We start from the raw sequence: 23,674 nt of genomic DNA on the forward strand, positions 1-23,674 counted from the left end.
GTGAGGTAGGGGAGTGGGATCCATAATGACAGTACAGCAGGTAGAGAGACTGACTCATATGAGACCCACATGAATGGTAGAGAAATGGGAAGGAAGGGTTAATATTTGTGAGGGAGGGGTTAGATAGATATTAGAGCAGGATAAAATGTCGGCACGACATTGAGGGCCGAAGGGCCTATACTGTGCTGTAGTGTTCTATGTTCTATATGTAGAAAATTGAAATGGCAAATCCAGTGGAAAGAGTAAGCAAAGGCAGGAAGGGAAGCACAAGAGGGCCAGTAGGCTTAACTGCATTTGCTTTAATCCAAGAAGCCTCACAGGAAAGACAGATCAGCTGAGAGTGTGGATCAGCGCATAGGATTATGATATTGCAATCAAGGAAACATGGTTAAGGGATGGGCAGGACTGGCAGCTGAATGTTCCATGGTATGGAAGTTTCAGGCGTGACACAGAAGGGTGCAAAAGAGGAGGGGTTCTCTGTTGATCAGGGAGAGCATTACAGCAGTACTTAGAAGGATATCCTAGAGGGATTGGCTAATGAGGCTAGAAGTGTAAATTTAGGAGTAAGAAAGGGGCGGTCACTGTGACGGGGATACACTATCGGCCTCCCAACCGTCAGTGAGAATCAGAAAAACAGATAAAAAGGCAGATTGCAGACAGCTATAAAAGCAATACGGTTGTAGTAGAAAGAGATTTTAACTCTCCCAATATTAGGAGGTCAAAAGCAAAAGCAAAGTATACAATAAATGGCAAGACTCTTGGGTTGTCTGAGTGTAAGGGACTCACATGGGGGGCGGGGGAATTTGTAAAATGCACTTGAGGATTTTCTGATGCATTATGTTGAGTCCTACTAGGGAGGGGACTGTACTTTGCCTTATCTCAGGGAATGAGGATGGGCAAGTGATTGAAGTGTCTGTGGAGGAACTTTTTGGAAAGAGTGACCATAGGTTGGTAAGCTTCAAAGTGGTCATGAAAAAAGATAAAATAGGTCCTCGAGTTAGGGCCTAAACCGGGGGCAAGGCAGATTTCGATAATGTAAGACAGGGTTTGGGAAAGGTAGATTGGGAGCAGCTGCTGGGGTGGGGTTGGGGGTGGGGGGAGGGGAACAACATTTATTTGCTTGTCATATATATATGAATGAGTTGGATGAAAATGTAGGTGAGCTGATTAGTAAGTTCACAGACAACATGGAAATTGGCAGAGTTGTGGATAGTTAGAAAGGTTGTCAAAGAATACAGCAGGATACAGATTAGTTGGAAATATTGGCGGAGGAATAACAGCTGGAGCTTAATCTGGACAAGTGTGAGGGGTGTTGCACTTTAGGTCAAAAGTAAAAGCAAAGTATACAATAAATGGCAAGACTCTTAGGAATACTGATGTACAGAGGGATCTTGGTGTGCAATTCCAAGTAGGTAGAGTAGTAAAGGTGTACGGCATATGTGCCTTTATCAGTCAGGGCATTGAGTATAAAAGTTGGGAGGTGATGTTGCAGTGTAAAAAACTTTGGTCAGGCCACACCTGGAGTATTTTGTGCAGTTCTGGTCACTGCTTTACAGGAAGGACGTGGAGGCTTTGGAGAGGGTGCCTTGCCTGGATTAGAGATTATTAACTATAAGGAGAAATTGGACAAACTTGAATTACTTTCACTGGAGCATCAGGGTCTGAGGGGTGACCTGATAGAAGTATATAAAATTATAAAAAGCATAGGAAGGGTAGATCGTCTGATTCTTTTCCCAGGGTGGAAATGTCAAATGCTACAGGGCACAGGTTTAAGGTGAGAGGGGAAAGTTTAAAGGAGATTTACAAGGCAATTTTTTTTTACACAAAGAGTAGTAGGTGTCTGGAATGAGCTATCTGGGGAAGTGATGGAAGCAGATACAATAGCAACGTTTAAGAGGCATTTAGACTGACACATGAACAGGCAAGCAACAGACGGATGTAGACCGTGTGCAGGTAGATGGGATTAGTTTAACTTGGTACCATGGTCGGCACAGACATTGTGAGCCAAGGGCCTGTTCCAGTGCTCTACTGTTCTATGTTCTAAGTGGGAGATGTTTAAAAACAAGACAGTAAGAGTTTAGAATCTTCATGTCCCTGATTTTTTTTAAAAAGAGCATTATTTATGTATTTACATAACATTCATCAGAATACTTATATGGTTAAAAGTTTGCAATCCTGGTCCAGGATGCACTCTTGTCCCAGCAGTGCCCACCAGTCCTGAAATGCCTCCAAGGAGCCAGTGGACACAGCATTCCCCCTCTCCAGTGACACCCAGCCACGGGCATAACCTCAGAAGAGGGGCAGTCAGCTCGGGCAGTACCCCTGAAGTCTCACTGCTTGAAACTATGAATGGCCACCTTGGCAAGGCCCAGGAGCAGACCGATGAGGAGGTCCCCCGACCTTGGCAAGTAGGATCGAGGAAAATGTAGGAGCAGGAGGGTAGCTAAGGAAGGAATAGGTTCCCTAAGGGACCAGAGGTACAATCTATACCTGGGGATATGAGTATTTAAGATGTTCATCTTCAATGAATACTTATCAATATCATTCACCAGGGAGAAGGACATGTAGGCTGGAGAGTTCAAGGAGGTGCACGTTGACATTCTGGAGCACACCTGTATCAGGAAGGACGAAGTGCTGAAAATATTGGAGCACATTAAGGTGGATAAATCTCTAGGACTGGCGGGATCTATACCAGGATGCTAAAGGAAGCAAGGGAGGAGATTGCTGTGGCTCTGATGGAAATTTTTGCATTTTTGTTAGCCACAGGTGAAGTACCAGAAGGCTGGAGGATAGATAATATTGTACCCTTGTTCAAAAAGGGCAATAAGGATAATCCTGGAAATTACATGCCAGTGAGCCCTACATCAGAGGTAGGGAAGTTGTTGGAGAAGATTCTGAGGGACAAGATTTATGTTCATTTGGATTAGGAGGAGTCAGCATGGTTTTATCTAGGGGAGATAATGTCTCACAAATCTGAGTGAATTTTTTGAGGAGGTAACCAAGAAAATTGAGGAAGGCAAGGCAGTAGATGGCGTTTCACAAGATATCCACATGGTAGGCTGGTTAGGTTAGTGAAGAAGGCATTTGGTATGAGAGTATAAGAGGCATTTAGCATAAGAGTTGAGACATCATGTCGGGTTGTACAAAACATTGGTTATATCACACTTAAGAGTATTATGCACATACTACAGGAAGGATGAGGTAGTGCAGAAGAGATTCACCAGGATTTGCCTGAATGGAGGGGGTGTAGTTATAAGGAGAGATTGGATAGACTGGGTTTATTCTCACTGGAACGTAGGAGGCTGAGGGGTGGCTTTAAATAGGTTTACAAAATTAAGAGGAGCAGACATAGGATAGATACTCAGAATCTGCTGTTTCTCTAGTTTGTGTTTAGCCACATCATGGCAGTTAGCATCCGGTGCTCCCAACGTTGCTTCCTCTGCATCGGTGAGATCGAATGCAGTCTTGGCAACCGCTTCGCCAAGCACCTTTGCTCCTTCCGCTGTGGCTGCCTGGATTTCCCGGTTGCCAGCCATTTTAATTCCCCTTCCCATTCCCACATCGACAGGTCTGTCCTCGGCCTCCTCTACTGCCAAGATGAAGCTGAACAGATACTAAAGGAACAGCACCTCGTATTCCGCCAGGGTAGTTTACAACCCAGCGGCATGAACATTGAATTCTCCAACTTCCGGTAATCTGCTCCCCCTCGGTCCCTTTTCTCTCTCCTCCTGAACTACCCCGTCCCCATCACCCTGCCTCTTTCCTTTGCTCCACCTGCTCCATCTGCCCATCAGCCCCACAATCCTCCCACTGGTTCTCCTCCCCCACTACTCCCATCTGCCGTCCCCGCCTCCTTCCCTTGATTTCATGCTCCATCTTCCTCTCCTATCAGGTTCCATCATCTTCAATTCTTTGTCACTTCCAAGTATCACTTCCCAGCTTCAGCAACCTTCCCACTTTTCCCTCCCCCATCTGCCTATCAATCCCATCTTACCTGGGTCCACCTATTGCCTGACAGTTCTTGCCCCAACCCTTCCATCCACCTTTATATACTGTGTATCTCCCCTCAATCTTTCAGTCCAGGTGAAGGGTCTTGACCCAAAATGTCGACTGTCTATTTCCCTCCACAGATGCTGCTGAGTTCCTCCAGCATTTTGTGTTTTGCTCCATTTCCTAGAATACGTCCAGGATAATTTTCTCGAGCAGTATGCTCAACAAGGGAGAAGGCATTGCCAAATCTGGTTCAGAAAGTAGGCGCAATTTAGAGTGTAGTACATTTAGGAGATAGTGATCATAACCTTTTAAAGATTTAGTTAGCTATAAAAAAGGAAAAGGAAAAAATAATTAATTGGGGGAATGACAATTTCAATGGAATGAGAATAGTGGATATTCTATATAATAGTGGATATACAATAGCCCAGATGAAGTGGAACTAGAAGTTGAAAGGAAACACACAAGGAGAACAATGGACTGCTTCTAAGGAAAGATGGTTAGGAGCAACCGAGGCACATTCCAACGAAAAGCAGACAAAAAAAGAGCAAATGTATTGAGATCTCTCTAGATGGTGAAAGAGATATAGAGGAAGATAAAACAGCAAAAAAAGTTGCTTATTATAAAGGCTGAGTTGTAAATACCACCAAGAACTCGGCTGATTACATATGAATCAGAGGGGAAGAGGAAACTAAAATAAGAGACGCAAAGAGAACATAAATGGGGATCCAAAAGTATTCTGTCAGCATATTAATGGCATGACAGAATATTTTTGGATCCCCATCTTTGTCCTTCACAGGCCCTCTGAAGGACAGGAGGGCCTATGAAGGACAAAAACAGAAAGTTACTCAGGGATGCTGAGGGCAATTTTAAGGTAATACATGAATACTTTGCATCTTTCTTCACCACAGTAATTGTGAAGGAGGAGATAGATGGAATACTAAATATGTTAAAAATTGATTGCAGGAAGGTGTTAATAAAGACGGCTGAACTTAAAGTAAGTCAGTCACCTGGACTAGACAGAATTAATTGTCACCTGGAGAAAATGGATTTATTAAGAAAAGCCAGCATGAATTTGTTCAGAGCAAATCGTGTTGAACCAATTTTATAGACTTTTTTTGATGAAATAACAGTTACAGTTAATGAGGGAAAACAGCCGATGTGTAGTGTCACTGGACTTCAGAAAGCTTTTGAGAAGGTGCTGCATCACAGGCCTATCAGCAAAGTTTAAGCTCAAGGGATTGATAACAATGAATGGTTGTTTCTCAGACTTTAGGAAGGTGAAGGGTGCCATTCTCCAGGGTTTGGTGTTTGGGCCAATGCTTCTTTGATCTACAGACACAAGAGGGACTGCAGAAATCTGGAGCAACACACAAAATGCTGGAGGAAGTCAGTGGGTCAGGCAGTATCTATGGAGGGAAATGGACGGTCAATGTTTTGGGCCAAGATCCTTCCTCAGGACTGGAAAGAAAGAGTGGAGTATAAAAGCCAGTATAAAAGGGTGGGGGGGGGCAGAGGAGGAGGAGGTGGAGCAAGAAGTGGCAGGTGAGAGGGGAATCCAAGTGAGAGGGGGAAGATAGTCAGGGGGGGAAGTGGGAATGATGTAAGAAACTGGAATGTGAAACATCGACTGTCCATTTCCCTCCATAGATGCTGCCTGACCTGCAGAGTTCCTCCAGCATTTTGTGCATTGCTTCTTTGATCTACTCTAATAACCTGGACTTGGGGATGCAAGCCACAATTTCTAAATTTGTAGATGATTGAAAACTTGGCAGTATTATGAATTGCAAAGAACAATAGTGATAAATTGCAGCAGGATGTAAACAGGCTGGAACAATAGGCTGACACATGGCTGATGAAGTTTAATGTGGAGAAATGTGAGGTGATGTATTTTGGTATAAGAATGAGGAGAGGCAATATAGAATAAAGGATACTGTTTTAAAAGGGTTGTTGGAGTAGAAGCCACCTGGCAGTGCCTAAGTCATTGAAGGTCACAGAGCAGGTTTAGAAAGCAAATAATAGGGCATACACAATTCTAGGCTCAATCAATATAGAATATAAAACAGGGAAGCCATGCTGAAGTTTTATAAAACACTGCTTTGGCCTCAAGTTTATTTCCTCCTTACAGGATGTATAGAACATAGGACATGGAGCAGTACAGTGCTGGACAGGCCATTTGGCCCACAATGTCGTGCTGGTCTTGATTGATGTGGAGGTATTAGGGAGGGTCCACAGGAAATTTTACAAGAATAGTTCCTGGGAAAAACGACTACAGTTACAAGAATATGTTGGAGACGGTGCGGCTATTTTCTCTGAAAAGAAGACTTATTGAGATTTGATACAAATATATAAAATGGTGAGAAGGGTTTAGACAGAGTGGGTGGTGGGATACTGTTCCTTTTGGTGGCAGGATTGAAGACTGAGATCACAGGTACAAAATAAAGGGGAAGAGAATTAAAATTTTTTGTGCAATGTGTGGTTGGAATTTGGAATGCACTGCCTGCAAGTGGAGTGGAGGCAGGTTCCACCGTGGTCTCCAAGGAAGAATATGGTGTGAAAAAAAACTCACCATATTCTTACTGAGAAGAGGCCAGGAGGTGGAGCTTGTGAGTTGTTCTGTTAGACAGCTGGCACAGACATAATTGATCAAATGGGCTTCTTCTGTGCTATAATGATTCTATGACTCTGTAATTTAAACAGTGTTGTGGATAACAACAATGTTATTTGTGAAAGTTGCATAAAGATTAAGATCTTTAGTTGTTATGTTTGTAGAACAGCATTGTCAGGCTTCCTCGTTTAGGCTGAAAATGGCTTTGTTTGTTTCATCATGGCATTCTCTACTGATGTGTTATAAATATTTGCAACTGCCCATGGTTAGCAGATGCAATCTCCGGAGCCAGCTCTTAAAGAGAACTAAAGCAACAAAAGCAACAATTTTTTTGGCAACAGGAAAATCTTATTACTGAAAGAATTAATGCTTTAAGGGAGGTGGGAGTATAGGACAATGTTCCATGGGGGGGGGGGGGGGGGGGCGCGGTCAGAGGGACCTGCACCAGCTGGTGAAGAATTATGCCTGCATGAGACATTTTTTGTGTGTGGTGCTCTTGGCAGGAGCTTATTAGGGAGGTTTCAGTAATGGCAGAGGTGTAGACTATGAATGGCGATACCTTGGGGAAGTTTGCAATGCAGGAAAGTGCCTGTTCCCTTTCTGCCTACTCCTGTGACTGAAGGAAAGGTTGATGAAATCTTCTCTCCTTAAACATGGAGTTTGGGCAATCTGGCTAATGCAAGTGGGAAGATCAACTGATCAACAACAGCAGTGTGCAATGATCCTGAGGCTTGGCAATTGAGAGTGAAAGTAACCTTGATCTTCATGGTCAAAGAAGTGAAAAAGTCCGCACTTGATGGTGCAAGGTGTCACAAATCTCACCAAGGACAAAGAAATCAAGCTGAGCAGTGGTCCTTTAAATAGCACTGTTTCAAGAGGAAACAAGGTTAATAAAACTTGGTTGTAATGTGAATAAATTAGAATTATTGTTTTTCATATCAGTAAGATTGAAAAACTCACTGCATATTTACTTTACATGGACCACTGAAGTTGATATTACAGGCGACCTCTGCATTACGTGAGTGATGTGGCCTGATCAGTAGAGCTGACTGAATATAACTGGGGCCTCAGTGCTGGGTACACTGGCTTGGGAGACGACACTGATGTTGGTTAGTTTATCTGCCTAGTAAATTTGAAGGATTTTTTGGCAACAGCATTGGTGCTTTTGTGGTATTCTTGAGGTGCCTACTGTAGGTAGGCTAGATTTCAGAAGCATATACAAACAGATAAAATCACTGCTGTTGGTAAACCATCTTTTGTGCCATGTCTAAGGTTTTGAACTTTAAACACCCCTTCTCTCAATTGAGCAAAGGCAGTGCTAGGACATTGAAGGTAATGGTAAATTCCATCATCAATGTACTGTATGTCTTCACTGGATATGAGAAAAGATCCACATTTTACAAGGTCTCACCATGAACCTTCATTGTCAGAGGGCAGTGTTGCACATGGTGGTGTCGCATGGTGATGATCGCGTCCACTGTGTCTGGAGGGAATCCACACTGTAATTGGGGGTCCAGTTCTTTGATTACTGTGAAAATGTGGTTGAGGAGGACCCTTGTAATGACATTCCTTGTGGTAAATAGCACAGAGACCCCTAGGCAGTTACCACAATCAGATTTATCTCCTTTCTTGAAGATGATTAAGATTATGGCATCTCATGATATTTCTTCCTCTTCCCAGATGTGGATGATGAATTTGCAAATTCAGGACTGAAGCTCTTCACTGTTAAATTTAAGAAGCTGAGGCTAAGGATACTGTCTGCTCCCAAGGTGTTGTTAATTTTGAGGTGAGATTTGGCCTTTTCAACTTCTTATTAGTCAAGAGTGGTAGCAAGGCAGGACTAAATGAGATGTACAATATACAGGATTGTGAAATCACCTACTTTGATAGGACAAACCCAGGACATGCCTCTTAATGTTACTACCATCGGGGAGGAGGTACAGGAGCCTGAAGACTCACACTCAACATTTCAGGAACAGCTCCTTTCCCCTCCACCATCAGATTTCTGAATGGTCCATGAACCTATGAACACTACCTCATTATTCCTCGTTTGCACTATTTATTGATTTTTGTAACTTATAGTAATTTTTATGCCTTTATGTCTTGCACTGTACTGCTGCGCAAAACAATGAATTTCACGACATATGTCAGTGATAGTAAACCTGATTCTGATTCTTTTCAAAAGATGGATTATTGTTTACAACAGGTATGGGTAGCACTCCGTACCTAGTTCTGTAAGAATTCCATTCCATTCTCCCAGATCCTCTGCCTCCATTATATTTCTCCAATGATGAGACCTTCTACACAGCTGGCTTTGAGATGTCCTGCTTCTTCTGAACCATGGCTTCTCCTTACCACAGTTGTCAGAGCTTCGACTGCATCTCATCTATTTCCTGCACCTTTGCTCTCAACCTGTTTTCTCTTGGATAGACCAAGGATAGAATTCCCCTGGCTCTCATCTACCATCCCACCAGCCCTCATGCTCAATGGATCTTCCATCAGGTTCAACAAGATTCCACACTAGACACACCTATACCTCAATCTGTCCCTTTCAGCATTTCAGAGAGCCATTCCCTTCATGACACTCTTCCGCCTCCATCTTTTATGGCATTTTTCCATGAACTGCAGGAAATAAGACATCTGCTCTTTCACCTCTTCCTGTCCCATCAGCCAGGTGCCCAAAAAGTACTTCCAGGTGAAGCAGTGATTCACTTGCATTTCTGCCGATCTAGTGCACTGCATTTGATGTTCATAATGTGTCTCTTCTACAGTGAAGTCAAATGCAGATTAAGTGGAGCACCTGCATTCAGTCCACAAAGGTGACCTTGAACTTCCTGTTGCTTGTACAGAGTGCATCCCATTCCTGTCCTGACCTACCTGTCTGAAGCATCCTACATTGTTACAAAGGGGCCCAAAGCAAGCTTGAGGAGCAGCACCCCATCTTTCATCTGAGCACAGTGCAGTCTTTTGGATTCATTATCGAATGCTACAACTTTAGTTAATTTGCTATCTGTGTCTGTATCAGAATTGACCATTTCTGCTGTAAGTGCTATGTGGTACTTGTAAGTGCTGTATGTGGTATTGGCTTAGATTTCTTCGCTCCGTGAGCACATCCTGCCCTGCTGGGCATGTACGATGGCCCTTGTCCTATACATCCCTCTCTCCACCTTCTCTGCAACTTCAAACAAATTTGTTGTTTATCTTCTTTCCCAGTCTGACAAAGGGTCTTTGACCTGAAGTGTTGATTCTTCTTCTCTTTCCACAGACTCTGCCTGACCCAGTGAGCATTTCCAGCACTTTTTGTTTTCAGTTCATATTTCTGGCATCTACAATCTTCTTCTGATTTCCAAGTACACTGTACCTATCTTAAAGCAGTAACTTGCATTTTTATAACATTCTTCAAGAAATCTAACATACACGGCAGGTAGTTTGTGTGCAGGGGTTTCTGAGCAATGAAGACCGTTGTGGAATTAGTATTGTCCCGCATATTGGCAAGAACTCTCCTGCTCTTCAAATTGTGCTATGGGATCTATTATATCCACCTGAGAAGGCCTCAATTTAATCCTTCTCCCAAAAGCTAGCACCTCTGGCAGTGCACTGCTTCCTCAGTACTACAGTGAAGTGTCAGCCTAGATTATCACAAACCTTGAATGCAAATTCTAATATGTGAAATTGAAAGCTTCCCCTGATAACTCAGTGATTTTACTTACAGTGGCTTAACTGCTCAATTTCTCCCTATTTTTAAAACTCTCTATCCACCTTTATTTCAAACCTCCTATTCAGAAAGCAGATTAAATAAATTATGCAAGTATTACAGCACGGGAGAAGCCATTCTCTATTCTTTCCATTACCTCGAACCTACCTGCCCACCTTCTTGTTTTCTCTCAAAACCACCTACCCAACCTCAGCAGATCCTTCAACCTCACCATATGCAGTTTCCAAAATGTCACCTACTCATTTTCTGCCCAGGTCCTTCAACTCCACAACCTTTGTCGTACACCTTCATCCCCTCCTCCCTGTATCCCTCACCTAACACCTTCCAGTCGATTTACCGTAAAACTCCCTCTGCACTGTGCCATCAAAAACTCCCCGTGTAAGCACAGTATATGTTAGACACTGAATAATGCTTCCTGGACCTTCTGTCCACATTGTGTTTAAACTGAATCTCAGAAGTGTATAAATCTAATTTACCATTGTGTCATTTCAATATCCAGCAGCGGCTTTGATGGAGACTGGATAAATACAGATGAAACTAGCCTTCACCAGTTGCATGATGTGATGGTATTTCTTAAACTGTGAGAAGAAATGGTAAGTATTGACCTGACAGCCTAACATCTGTGGTAGGTAAGTTGCTGGAAAGCTTTCTGAGGGATATACTTATACTTGGAAAGGCAGAGGTTGATTAGGGATAGCCAGCATGGCTTTGCGCGTAGGAGATCTTGTCATACACATTTGATTGAGTTTTTTGAAGAAGTAACCAAGAAGGCTGATGAGGGCAAGGCAGTAAATATGGTCCATATGGAGTTCAGTAAGGCCTTTAGTAAGGTTCTGCATGGTGGGCTGCTATGGAAAGTTAGATCGCATGGGATCCAGGGAGAGCTGGCTAATTGGATACAGAATTGGCTTGATGCTAGGAAGCAGAGGGTGATGGTGAAAGGTTGTTTCATGGACTGGAAGCCCATGACTTGTGGTGTTCCCCAGGGGTCAGTGCTAGGCCCATTGCTACTTGTCATCTACATCAATGACTTGGATGAGAAAGTACAAGGCATGGTTGGTAAGTTTGCAGATGACACTAAAGTAGGTGATGTCGTTGACAGTGAAGATGGTTATCAGGGTTTACAGTGTTGTGTTCAGTTTTGGTCACCCTGTTATGGGAAGGATACAAAAAAGATTTACAAGGATGTTGCCAGGATTGGAGGCACTGAGTTATAGGGAGAGGTTAGACAGGCTGTGCCTTTATTCCTTGGAGTGTAGGAGACTGATGGGTGATCTCATAGCGGTATATAAAATCATGAGGGGCATACATAGTGTGAGTGGCCTTGTTTCCAGGGTTGGGGAATTGAAAACTAGAGGACATAGTTTTAAGGTTTGATTGTTTGGAAACCCTGATAGTTTGGCACCTGGTTCACCAGGGCCCAGTATCCCACCCTCCGTTAAAATTCACCAGGGCTCTGTTTCCCATGCTGCCTTTAAATTCACTGGGTTCTCTGGAAATGTTATTATACTACTCTGTAACATCTGAAAAAGTGGCTTAAAAGTGTGTTGGGGTATTAATAAGAGTATCCTAGTCCGACATTACCTGTAGATGCTGAATTGTCTGAGATTTTTCCTTAGCACAGACATTACATTGATTTGACCTGAAGTGAAACACAACAGCATCATTCTTTCACTTTGCCCAATACAAAAAGTTTCATGAAAACTCCTACCTGTGAGATGAAAAGTTATCATAGGAGCCAACTGTGTAATGCCTGAAGAGTCTCTTTGTCCGGTCTTCACGAGTTTCTGAAAAAAAGTTGAAGACTTAAATTGGGAAAGGGACAGTGGGCAGCAAAGAAACAATAGAGTGAAATACTGGGAACATCAACACAGAAAGCGTTTGTGGTGTTGCAGCTGACAGCACAATGAACCAAAGAGAAAGGGAGAAAACAGACTCCACCATAAAACTCAGAGGCTGAACGATCTGCATGATGAAACAAGAAGAATGAAGAAATACAACACAGTGAAACAAGAGGTAAACAGAACAATGAAACAGAAGAGGAAAACAATACAAAATGGGGGAAAAAGCAAAGGCCAACAGACTTAGTAAACAGAGGCAAGGAGGAGAAAATAAATACCATCATGGTGAAAATTGTCAGCAAAATAAAAAAAAGACAGGGAAAATTATAGCAGAAAAAATATTACGATTTTATAGAATTATGAAAGAAATAAACAAAACATTGTGAATAGAGAAATTAGAAATGGGCAGCACAATAACATGGAGCAACTGAAGAGATGAGTATTTGATGATTGGCAAGGCCAAAGGGCTTGCTTCTGTGCTGTATAATTAGGACCCTATGCCAGCCAAATTGCTCATTGCAAGAGAGATAGCACATTGACATACAGGAACAGGGAGACAGAAACAATGGAACAAACAGGTAGTGCCGGAGTAAACAGATAGAAAGTTAAACATTATTCTGAAGTAATATCAAACACAAGATACAATTTCTTTTCCTCTTTTATCCAAATTCCCGAAGCACTATTCTGCAAAGAAAGTTATCTTGTCAGAGTTTCACTGCTCTAGGTGGTTAACCTGTCATAAATTATTCCATTGGATGTCTACTGAATTAGGATGTTATCCTTTCATTCCATCAGAAACATTCATCGGGGTTTCGGAGCATGGAATTTCACTGGGGAAATCTATTGTGCTGGTTGCACCGTTAAGGCAAATGCATTTGAGATTTTCTGTCAGTATCTTCAGTGAATTACGAACATTACACAGGCTTAAAAAGTCACAGAAATTGCCTAGTAGGAGTAAATCCCAAAGATTCTGCCTAAAGTAACTGAAGGAATTCTCACCGCACAGGTGCATCAAGAGATGTTTTATTAGGGCTCTGAGTAACTATTCCTGAGGGATCAGCTGAGTGCCAGAAGCCTTGGGTTCAAAGTGAGTTCACTTTGTATTCTCTGAACTTGATTCAAGCCCTCTTGGATAGAGAATTCCAAAAATTCATTACCCCTTTATTTTGAGAGTGTCACTCTTGGTTCTAAACACCAGCCAGGGGAATCATCAACTTCGCATCTACTCTGTCAAGATAATATTCAGAAAAAGAAATGCAGAGATATATTTGGCAGTAGTGCAACAGATCAGTGCTCAGTGCCAGTGAGGGATTGACATCTACAGGTTAGAATGGAAAAAGAGATAAAGAGTTACATGAAACACAGGCTAAACTTGTCATCAGCAGAAATTACACTGCATCTTGTGCTTTTGTGTTAGAGAATTGAGCCTCTGCCTCTGAGCAGGCTAAATTGAAGAGATCCAAAACTCGGCATGACAGATAAATCCAAAATGTATTGCTGTCTACTTGCACTGAACGAACTGCGACAGAACTGTTTGGGAATTCTTCATGCAAATCTCATTTAAATCTACTGCCCTGTCTAGATTTGATTCATTTCCCTTTCTGCCACACTTATTCTGCCGTCATTTTCTTTGTATTCTTGTTAATGTTTGTTAAAGACAATACCCTTCATTCTTCCGGTTAAGCCCATCTTTTCCTGGTGTTATACAGCTTGTTAAGACAGTGTGGACAGTGATATACCTGACTGACTAGTTTTTGACAGAGAAATGCAGAGCACCTTTATTCTGCATCTAACCTGTGCTGGTGGACTCGACATCAACATTTGATGTCTGAAATGGGTGTTTGAATTCTCAGCAAAATATGCTTCATCTCAATGAGCATAAAGAAAATATGCTATTGGGCAGCAGGGGGCAGCATTGTTTACATTTTTAGTCACCAAAATAATTTTGCGCGCAGACACAATGCATGTGCTTTTGCTGACCTTCCATCTTACACCAGGTGCGATGACTGGTCCAGTTGAATACTTAATTAAAAAGGCAATGTGCAAACAAGTAACTAGCAGAGAGACTGTGACCAAAACCTAACTGGGGTCATTTCAATCCACTTGGCCGAAGTCCTCTTACAAAATATTTTAATAAACAGATTTTGTAACATTATTTGATAATAATATTGTGTTTAGTAATTAAAATAAAGTTGACATGTGGTATCCCCTCAATGTATCGTCAATGAACGCACTGCTGGTGTGGTAATGAGCAGTCCATCTCAAGTCATTCATTGTACATGGTCATGGACACCTAAGGACATAAGAGACTGCAGATGCTGGGAAACAATCTACTAGAGGAACTCAGTGGGTCCCCTATCTCACCCCTCTTCCTCTCCTCTTTATACTGGATATCTTCCCCCTCAGTCCTGATGCAGGGTCACAACTCAAAGTGTTGACAATTCTTCTCTCCCTGCAGATGCTGCTCGACCTGCTGAGTTCATCCAGCAGATTGTTTGTTCTCATGGACATCAAGTAAGGGCAGAGTTGTAGCCAGCACAAAGACTGAATTCTTTGCTAATATTCAGAGAGATATGCAAATATGAAAAGTTAAACAGTTAGAAGAATGATATAAAAAAGGAAAACAATCAGAGAGAGCAAATAGAGAGCCAGAAAGACGATCACACGTAGGGAGAGAGAGGCAGAGATGAAGAGACACAGACAGAAAGAGCCAGAGGGAGGGTCACACTTACAGAGGCAAATTGAGAGAGAAAGAGAGAGAAGCGGGGGGGGGGGGGGGAAGAGAGAGAAAGAGAGAGAGAGAGATATATAGAAAGAAAAGCAGACAATAAAAATGGAAGAGGTGTAGGACACAAAATAAAAGGCATTGGAATATGAGAGTCGATACAGTATGGTACAGTTCATGTCTCTTTAAGGAAGAAATTCTAGAACACCCAAAAATTGCTCAGAAAATGTTTTCCACCAGTAGTTGATGGCCTAAATTGGATCTCCATATAGTGTCAATGGCCAAAAGATAATGAAATAGAGAAAATTTACCTTTAAAGAATTTGCAGTGGTTCTCACCATGACTGCTGTGTTAAAACTTGATCTGCACAATTCCCGAAGGCTGCTGCCTGCAGAGATTGAAACTGCCTTGCCTTTGCTGCAAGGCATAATGGAAGTAGTTCTAGTCTTAAAGACCCCTCACCATGGCAGACACTGTACAGCAGGATAAAAGAGTGCTGTAACAGTGAAGGGGAAAAAACTGGGGGACCAAGGAGCATACATACGGTGTACACTCCCACACCATTCACCTCACTCCAGTGCAACCCTGTTTACAAACTGAATCATAGTCATTGTCACACAGCACAGAAACACTGAGACCATGTTGACCATCGTGCACCCATTTGCACTAATGCTACACTAATACCACTGTATTCTCCCCACAGTTCCATCAACTCCCCCCCTCAGATTCTACAACTCACCATCACACCAGGTGCAATTTACAGCAGCTAATTACCTACCAATCTGCACATCTCTACCTGTGTAACAAGCTAATGTGAGACTAAAGCTCATTATTTAGGCAGAGATCACAGCATTTATGTGCTATGCATGATTTTGAAAGTTAACAATGAGCACTGTGAGACTCAATAATGATATAACTAATTTACCCCCCCCAGCACTGAAAACTTAGGCAGGCATACTCAGTGAGCATCACATTGATATTCCTGATGTGACTTTCAGTTCATGTCTCACAGCAGATTCTGCTCCTCATTTTACAAGTGTAGTTTGCACATTACTGCTCCAATTTCTGTCGATAAACCAGAGGTGAATGTTATGCATATTGATGATGTCATCATGTGTGCAAATGGCACTGGAGAGACACAAGTCGTGCACGGTGATCCAACTTCCCAGTGGGCAGGGTTTCCACTGGAAATAGTCACTACTGAATTAAACATGCACAACATGGTTTTTTGCATAAATTGTGCATTAAAAAAAGGCAAAATTGTTGAAGTGTGTGAAGAGACAAAGCAGGAGAAAGAGATCGTGCAGTGGTATTTTAAAGAAAGGTCAGAATTGAATTAATCAGAAGCATCAGCAGTTATGGCACAAATCAATAGTTTGTAAAACAGATTAAGAAGTGTGACATCACAGTGAAGCAGCAAGGCTGGTGAGCAATGTATTTCTTTTCTTGCTATCATAAAGGGGGTTCACCCTAAATTACAATCCAGTGCAAAAAGCACTGGACATCGCTGGCAAAGACAGCATTTATTGCCCTACCCCTAATTGCCCTTGAGGAGGTGGTAGTGAGCTGCCTTTTTGAACCTCTGTAGTCCTGGTAAAGGAACTCCTGCAGTGCTATGAGCAGCAAGTTCCATGACTGAGACTCAGCAATGATGAAGGATGGGCAATTTATCTTCAAATCAGGGTGGATGATGTGCAATGTGAAGGAAAACCTGCAGGTGGGGGCACGTCCAATCATCTGTTGCCCTTGTCCTTGGTGGTAGAGGCTGTGGTTTTGGGAAGTGTGGTCAGAGTAGTCTGGGTGAGTAAATACAGTGCACTTTTTACGGCAGCCACTATATGTCAATGGTTGAGGGAATGGATGTTTAAGGTGGTTGATGTTGTGCCAGTCCAGTGGGTTGCTGTGTCTTGGATGTTGTCAAGCCTCTTAAGAGTTGTTGGTGTTGCATTTATCCAGGCAGGTAGAGAGTTTCCAGTATGTTCCCGATTTGTGTGCTGTAGATGGTGTCAGGAGATGAGTCCCTTGCTACAGGATACTCAGCCTTTGACCTGTTCTTATAGCCACACTATTTATGTGGCTGGTTTAATTGACTTTTTTTGTCAATGGTGATCCCCAGGACATTGATAGTGGGGGAGGGGGGGCTTGCTAATGTCAAGGGTAGGTAGTTAAACTTTCTCTTGTTGGACATGGTTGTTGCCTGGCACCTTTGTGATGTTACTTGCCACTTGCCAGCCTATACCCAAATATTGTCTCAGTCTTGCTACATACAGGCATTGGCTGCATTATTTACCAAGGAGTTGCAAATGGAATTGAACATTCAGATTGCGGGAGCAAAAGATTATTTAGTAATGGTGTAGTTTTGGGGAAAAAAAAATTTCTGCAAGTATGAGTCTGAAGGACGATGCTGCCTGATGATCATCAGGGTTAAGGACATCTAGAGGCAGGAGAGGAAATGGAAGTTGAGTGAAAAGATCCAAATGTTGTAGTCCTCCTTGGTGCCAACCGTATAGGTAGGATTAAGAAAGAGTTTCTGTTGAGGGTGCATGAGTGGCTGGGGTCTAAATTAGAAAGCAAAGCCAAAAGTAAGAATTCCTTTCTGAACTCTGTGCAAATTTGCAACGAGTCAGAAATAAGATCGTGAATGAGAACTGATATTTGCTCATAATAAGCTTGGCATGTCAGTTTGGGCATGCATAAGAAATAGCAAAGGAAAGAAGTTGTTGGTGGAAATAGTCTATAGATCCACTATCAATAGCTACACTCTAGAACAGTGTATAACTGAACAAAGATGGGAGCTTATAGTAAAGGTACTTAATTAATTGTGGGCAACTTTGATCTTTATATGAATGTGACAAATCAAATTGATAAAGTAGTCTTGAGGACACCTTCAGAGCATGTGTGCGGGGCAATTTTTTAAAGAAAAAAAGTGTTGCGGAACCAACTAGTGAACAGGCCATTACAGATCCGGTCACGTGTAAAGAAGCAGCATTAACTAGTGGTTTCATAGTCAAGGATCCACTAGCGAAGTGTGACCTAGAATTCTACTCTCAGTTTGAGAGTGAGAAATGGGTCAGAAGCTAATGTCTTAAACTTAAATAAAGGCAATTACAAAGAAATTATAGCTAAAGTGGACTGGGAAATAGATTAAAAGGGAAGATGGTAGAGAAGTAGTGGCAGGCATTTGATGAGATATTTCATAAGTCTCAACAAAGATATATTCCATTGAAAAATAAAGACCACAAGAAGAGTGATCTGTCCATGGCTAACTGAAGAAGTTAAGGATGGTATCAAAGTGAAAGAAGTGGCACACAGTTTTGTTAAGATTAGTAAAAGGACAAAGGATTTAGAAAAAGACATGGAAACTAGCAAAGGATGATTAAAATATAAAGAAGCAGAATATTGAGTAAACTAACAAGGAACATGAAAACTGGCAGTTTGAGCCTCTACAGTGTATGAAAAAGGAAGCACGTTGCTAATGTAAATATAGATCCCTTACAGAATGAAACTGGAGAAATAATAATGTGAAAAAATGGAAATATTGGAGAGAAAATATATATTTTATGTTCAACTTCTCTGTCTTCACAGAAGATGAGGCCAAAAGTATTTCAATAGGTGGAGAATTGGCATAAAAGTGAGGTTAAAACTTAACCATCATGAAACAGGTAGTACTAAGTAAGCTAATGGAACTAAAAAATAAACTGCTGGAGTAACTTAGCAGTTCAGGCAGCATCTGTGGAGGCAGAGCGATGGTCGATGTTTCAGGTCGAGACTCTACATCAGGACATCTGATGGGGCTAAAGACTGGACCTGATGGCCTGCATCATCAAAGAAATAGCAGTAGAGGGAGTGAATGCATTGGTTGGATCTTCCAAAATTCTCTAAATTCTGGAAAGGTCCCAGTGTTTTGGAAACTTCTATTTGAGAAATGGAAGACAGAAAGTAGGAAACCAAAGGCCAGTCAGACAATCATCTATCTTTGACAACATGCAAGAATCCATTACTAAAGAAGGAAAGTTGGAAAATCAGTATGAAATTAAACATCATTTCCCTTTCATAAAATCATGTTACAAACATAGTTTTATGAAAGAGAATTTGTGTTTTCTAAATTTATTTGAGTTCTTTAAGGCTGTAATGAGCAGGATGGATAAAGAGGAACCTGTAGCTGTAGAATGTTTGGATTTTCAAAATGCATTTCATCTGGATCCACATAAAAAGTTACTAGAAAGCACAAGAACTCACTGAGTTGGGGTAGTATGTTAGCACAGAGAGAGGCTTGACTAATAAACAGAAAACAGAGTCAGGATAAATGTCATTTTCAGGTTGGCAACTTGAACTAGTCAGGGGCTGGAATAATCAGATCTGGGGGCTCAAGTATTACAATTTACTTCAATGATTTGAATGAAGGACTGAATATCTTTAAACCAGATTTGCTAATGACACAAAGATAAGTGAGAAAGTAAGTTGTGATGGGCACACAGAGTTTCAGTGAGTGGACTGATAAGCATAATGTGGGGAAATGCAGGATTATCAACCTTGATAGGAGGAATAGAAAACCAGAATATTTTTACGTGTACTGAGATTACAGAATGTCACTATACAGAGAAATCTGGGTGTCCTTATACATGAAGCAAGAGTTAGCATGCAGATAGAGCAAGTAATTGGGAAGGCAAATGGAGTTTTGGCGTTTTTTTGAAAGGGGATAGGTCTTGCTATAAATGTTCAATAATCTCTGATATTCCAGCAAGCTTGGGACTTTGGAGCAAGCTGGACTGCCAGATTTTTCAGACGAAATAATTTTTTTTAGATTTCACACAGTACTACAATAAATTATCTAGTAAATTAGGTACATTTAAAGGGAATGCAGAAATCAGGACTCTGGTGAGTGGGAAGGGAATGCAGGAACCGGGGCCCCAGTACATGAATACTCCAGTTCAATGGCTGTGAGCTGAGGTGATTCAAAATAGAGTTATCCACTGCAGTGTCTTCGCTCTGGATTGCCTTGCTGTCCATGAACTCCTATATTCTGAAGCCCAGATGCACTACTTGCACTGTCAGAACTTAAGCTACCTTATTTAATATTTAATTTTCTGTTATAAAAGCTTTCTTTAAGTTATTCTTATTAATTTGCACTCAGCAATGAAACACAAAACTGTAAAGTAAATATTGCTGGGTCTTACCCTCCAATAAAGCCCATTGAAAAATTATCGACATGAGACATGAGGTGTTCAAAATCTTGTGTAGTTCATTCATGGGGGCTTGGGGACTATCTTTGGAACTTTCTTTAAAAGTCTGTTGCAACCGAGAGAGCAGCAAGCCACATAACAACATTCATAAAGGAGTGATAGCTTTAAAGTAACAATTGGTCTTCACAACTAATATTACCTGCAGTAAAACTCTGATAATTCACTATTTCACTATCTGAATGTTCAGAAATCCTGACAGTGTGACATTTGGCTCACTTTAGCACCATTTCTTGTGCAACTTGTAAGCTCACTGGGCTCCTGTTGACTGTGGTCAAATTAAACTCACCGGCACCCCATATCCTGAACTCCCTTTAAACTCATGCCCCATTTTCCACTCTACATTGAAATTCACTGGTGCCCTGTACCTCGTGCTCCCTTTAAACTCACTGGGACCCCGTTCCCTACACTCCCTTTAAACTCACTGGTGTGCTGGATGAAATGCTCCTTTTAAACTCACTGGGGTCCCATATCTTGCGCTCCCTTTATACTCACTGGGGTCCAAATCCCGTGCTCCTTTTAAACTTACTGTGCTCCCTGGAAAGTTTATTATGCTACTGTGTAACATCTTCAAAAAAAGGAGATTGAAAATGTGTTGTGGTATTAATAGGCAAATCTGCAAGTCTAACATTCTGGAAAATCTGCAAGTCTGATACCACCAAAGTCCCAAAAGTACCAGATTATCAGAGCTTTACGATATATACCACAAGGACAATGTTTCCTAACTCAAGTGTACATGAACTAGCAGCCTCTGATCAAATTATCAATATCACATACTGTTAAATAAGCATTTAAAAGCATTGCGTCTGCAGTAATCCTTTTACTTGACACATGTATTTCTGATACAAGGTCAATACATATCCCAATATTAATTTCCATTTCCTATTCCAATTTTAATGTAAATTGCAATCACAGATTCCAGGATCACACTCTTTGGCCACAACACTAATCCAAATCTTAAATTAAAACTCCATTACCAATCTTGATCCCAATTCCAAGCGCAAAGGCAGAAATTGTAGTGACCAGTACAGCTCAACTACAATTTGAAATGTAACAAACCAACTTCCTCATACAGCAGCAACAAATGCCAAATAAAAACAGAAAATGTTGGAAATACTCAGCAGGCCAGGTAGCATTTGTAATGCAAAATATTTCAGGTTGATAGCCTTTCATTAGAAGTTCAGAAGATTTTCAGTATTTTCTGTTTTTATTTTAGATTTTCAGTTTCCATAGCATTTTGCTTCTGTAGCAGCAAATATCACAAGTATTTAGTTTCAGTTAATTCCTGTAAATGAGTGTGGCAAATTTGCCATCTGGACGGTAATGTCAAAACTAAAATCAATCTTTTGCTGTTTAAACAAAATATTGGCTCACGATGAATGGAAAATAAGTATAGCTCAGAATCACTGACTCAGTGCCTCGATTATTCTTCCTTTCTTGTAGCACTGTATGTTCATTTCTGCTGCATGGTTTCTTTGATGCCATAACCTTGAGTGGATTCTCCTTGTTGTTGCAAATAGTAAGTGCTGAATGTCCCAGCTGCTGCCACCCTTGTGATGTCCTAGACTGTCACCAATTTATAGACAGCATCATGTTTTCCTGAGGTTGCTCTCAAGCCTAAAACAGACAATTGGAATGAATGAAACTGATGTGCAAGATATGTTGTTTTTGATTACTTGAACAGCTGAGAGACCTGCTCCATGCTCAATGATCTGATAGGAAGCTTTTGCTGATTATTGGCATCTTCAGCAACCAGAAGAAAAGCATCTGCAGGACAGCCCCTCTCTTTGTCAATCAGCTTCAGGGATTTGCATTAATCTAGCTGTTTAGAATTAGAACATTTTGAATTTCAGATAAAGATTCAGCACAAGTTAGATAAATAATAAAACTGACCTTAGCCATCATACTGAATACAACAATGGCTAGGTACAGAGTAAAGCACCAGCTTCACTTTGTTCTTATTGCTCCTGGTATATCAATGTTACCTTACTTTTAATTCTCAAATGCCTTGAGAAGGCAATGGTCTTTACCCTTCAATGATCATTTTCCTTGTGATGATGGCAATGACCACAAAGAGGTTAAACAAGGAATTCCAAAATCTTGATACAGCAAAGGAGAAATGACATATAATTTATAGTTGCTGATGAGCAGTTTATATTTGAAGTGTCAACAGTTAAAATGTTCCACTAAAACTGCCTATGACTGCCTCATCATGGATACATTCTCAAAGAATCATTTCAGCTAGTAAAAGTATCAAAGAAAATTAAGGTTAAGCGTGTGCTTGGTGGGATTCCTGACCAGAGAGAGCAAAACATGACAATCCTGAAAACACTGTTGACCACACCCCAGATCAACTTGCTGATGACTGAGAGTGGACTGATGGTGTAGAAATTACCGGTACTGGATTTGAACTGCTTTTTGTGGGTTGGACCTATGTGTCAGGAGATGCCAGTGTTAAAGGAAAAGATGTGTATTTTTTTACTTGAGGCACAACTAATTCTGAAGCACAAGTCTTTCAGCACTACATATGTCTCTGTTGCTTGTAGATTTTGCTGTGTCCAGCATATCCAGTTCTTTTTTTTATTTATTCATTTTGCAGTATATGGGTATGCCATTGAATTTATTGTCCATTAATTATTTGCTCTTGAGAAGGTGATGGTGGGCAACCTTCTCGAACAATCGCAGTGTTTCTGGTGAAGATATTTTCACAATGCTGTTGTAAGAGGTTCCCAGGTTTAGACCCAGCGGTAGTGATGGAACAAAATATTTTTCAGGATGGTGTGCAACCTGCAGGCAGTGGTGTTCTAAGTGCCTGATGCTCTTGTCATTCCTGGTGGTAGAGCAAGAACCCTTTAGGTGAATAATTGCAGTGCCAATTGTAGATGCTATCAGCGGGGGTGTATGGAATGGATATTTAAGATAATAGAGTTCCAATCAAGGGTGGGAGGGGTTTGTCTTGGATGGCATCTAGCTTCCTAAATGTTGGAACTACACTTACTCATTCCTGATTTGGGCTTATTAAAGAGAGAAAGGTTTTGGAATGTCAGGGGGTGAGTCAACTACCTGAAGATTCCCTGCTCTTGTAGCCACCCTATTTCTGTGGCTGAGTTCCTGGTCAGTGATGACCACCAGGATGTTAATGGTGGGGGATTCAAGGATGGTGATGCCACTGAATGTCGACAAAGTTAGACTCTTCTGGAAATATATACAAACATACAAGTTAGAAGCAGGAGTAGCTCACTCAGCTCTTTGAGCCTGCTCCACCATTCAATACGATCATGACTGATCTGACTGTGACCTCAACTCTACAGTCCCACCTACCTCCAATAATCCTTTGGAACTATCTTCCTCTCTTTGAGGAAGATAGTTCCAAAGATGGCTACTGCCTAGCGCTTTTCTGGCACAAATATTACCCAATGCCTAGAAATTGGGAGTTGAGGGAGAAATCGTGGGAGTGAAAACTAAGTAAAATACTTAAATCTTAACAAATCTAAGCTGTGATCCACTGAGCATTTCCAGAATTTTCTCTTTTTATTTTATTCTTAAATCCAGATC

At 41.4% G+C, this 23,674-nt stretch overlaps 1 protein-coding gene across 5 annotated transcripts in view; it reads right to left on the reverse strand.

Moving 5' to 3' along the window:
- Positions 1 to 23,674, reverse strand: part of shank3a (SH3 and multiple ankyrin repeat domains 3a) — an 813,035-nt gene that overhangs the window by 204,142 nt on the left and 585,219 nt on the right. For all 5 annotated transcript variants that reach the window (XM_052034272.1, XM_052034268.1, XM_052034267.1 and 2 more), the window contains one exon: positions 12,025 to 12,100. In XM_052034272.1, the coding sequence (XP_051890232.1) occupies positions 12,025 to 12,100 (76 nt within the window). The remainder of the gene's footprint in view (positions 1 to 12,024; positions 12,101 to 23,674) is intronic.

This window comes from Pristis pectinata, chromosome 19, assembly GCF_009764475.1.
Source record: "Pristis pectinata isolate sPriPec2 chromosome 19, sPriPec2.1.pri, whole genome shotgun sequence".
Lineage (NCBI taxonomy): Eukaryota > Metazoa > Chordata > Chondrichthyes > Rhinopristiformes > Pristidae > Pristis > Pristis pectinata.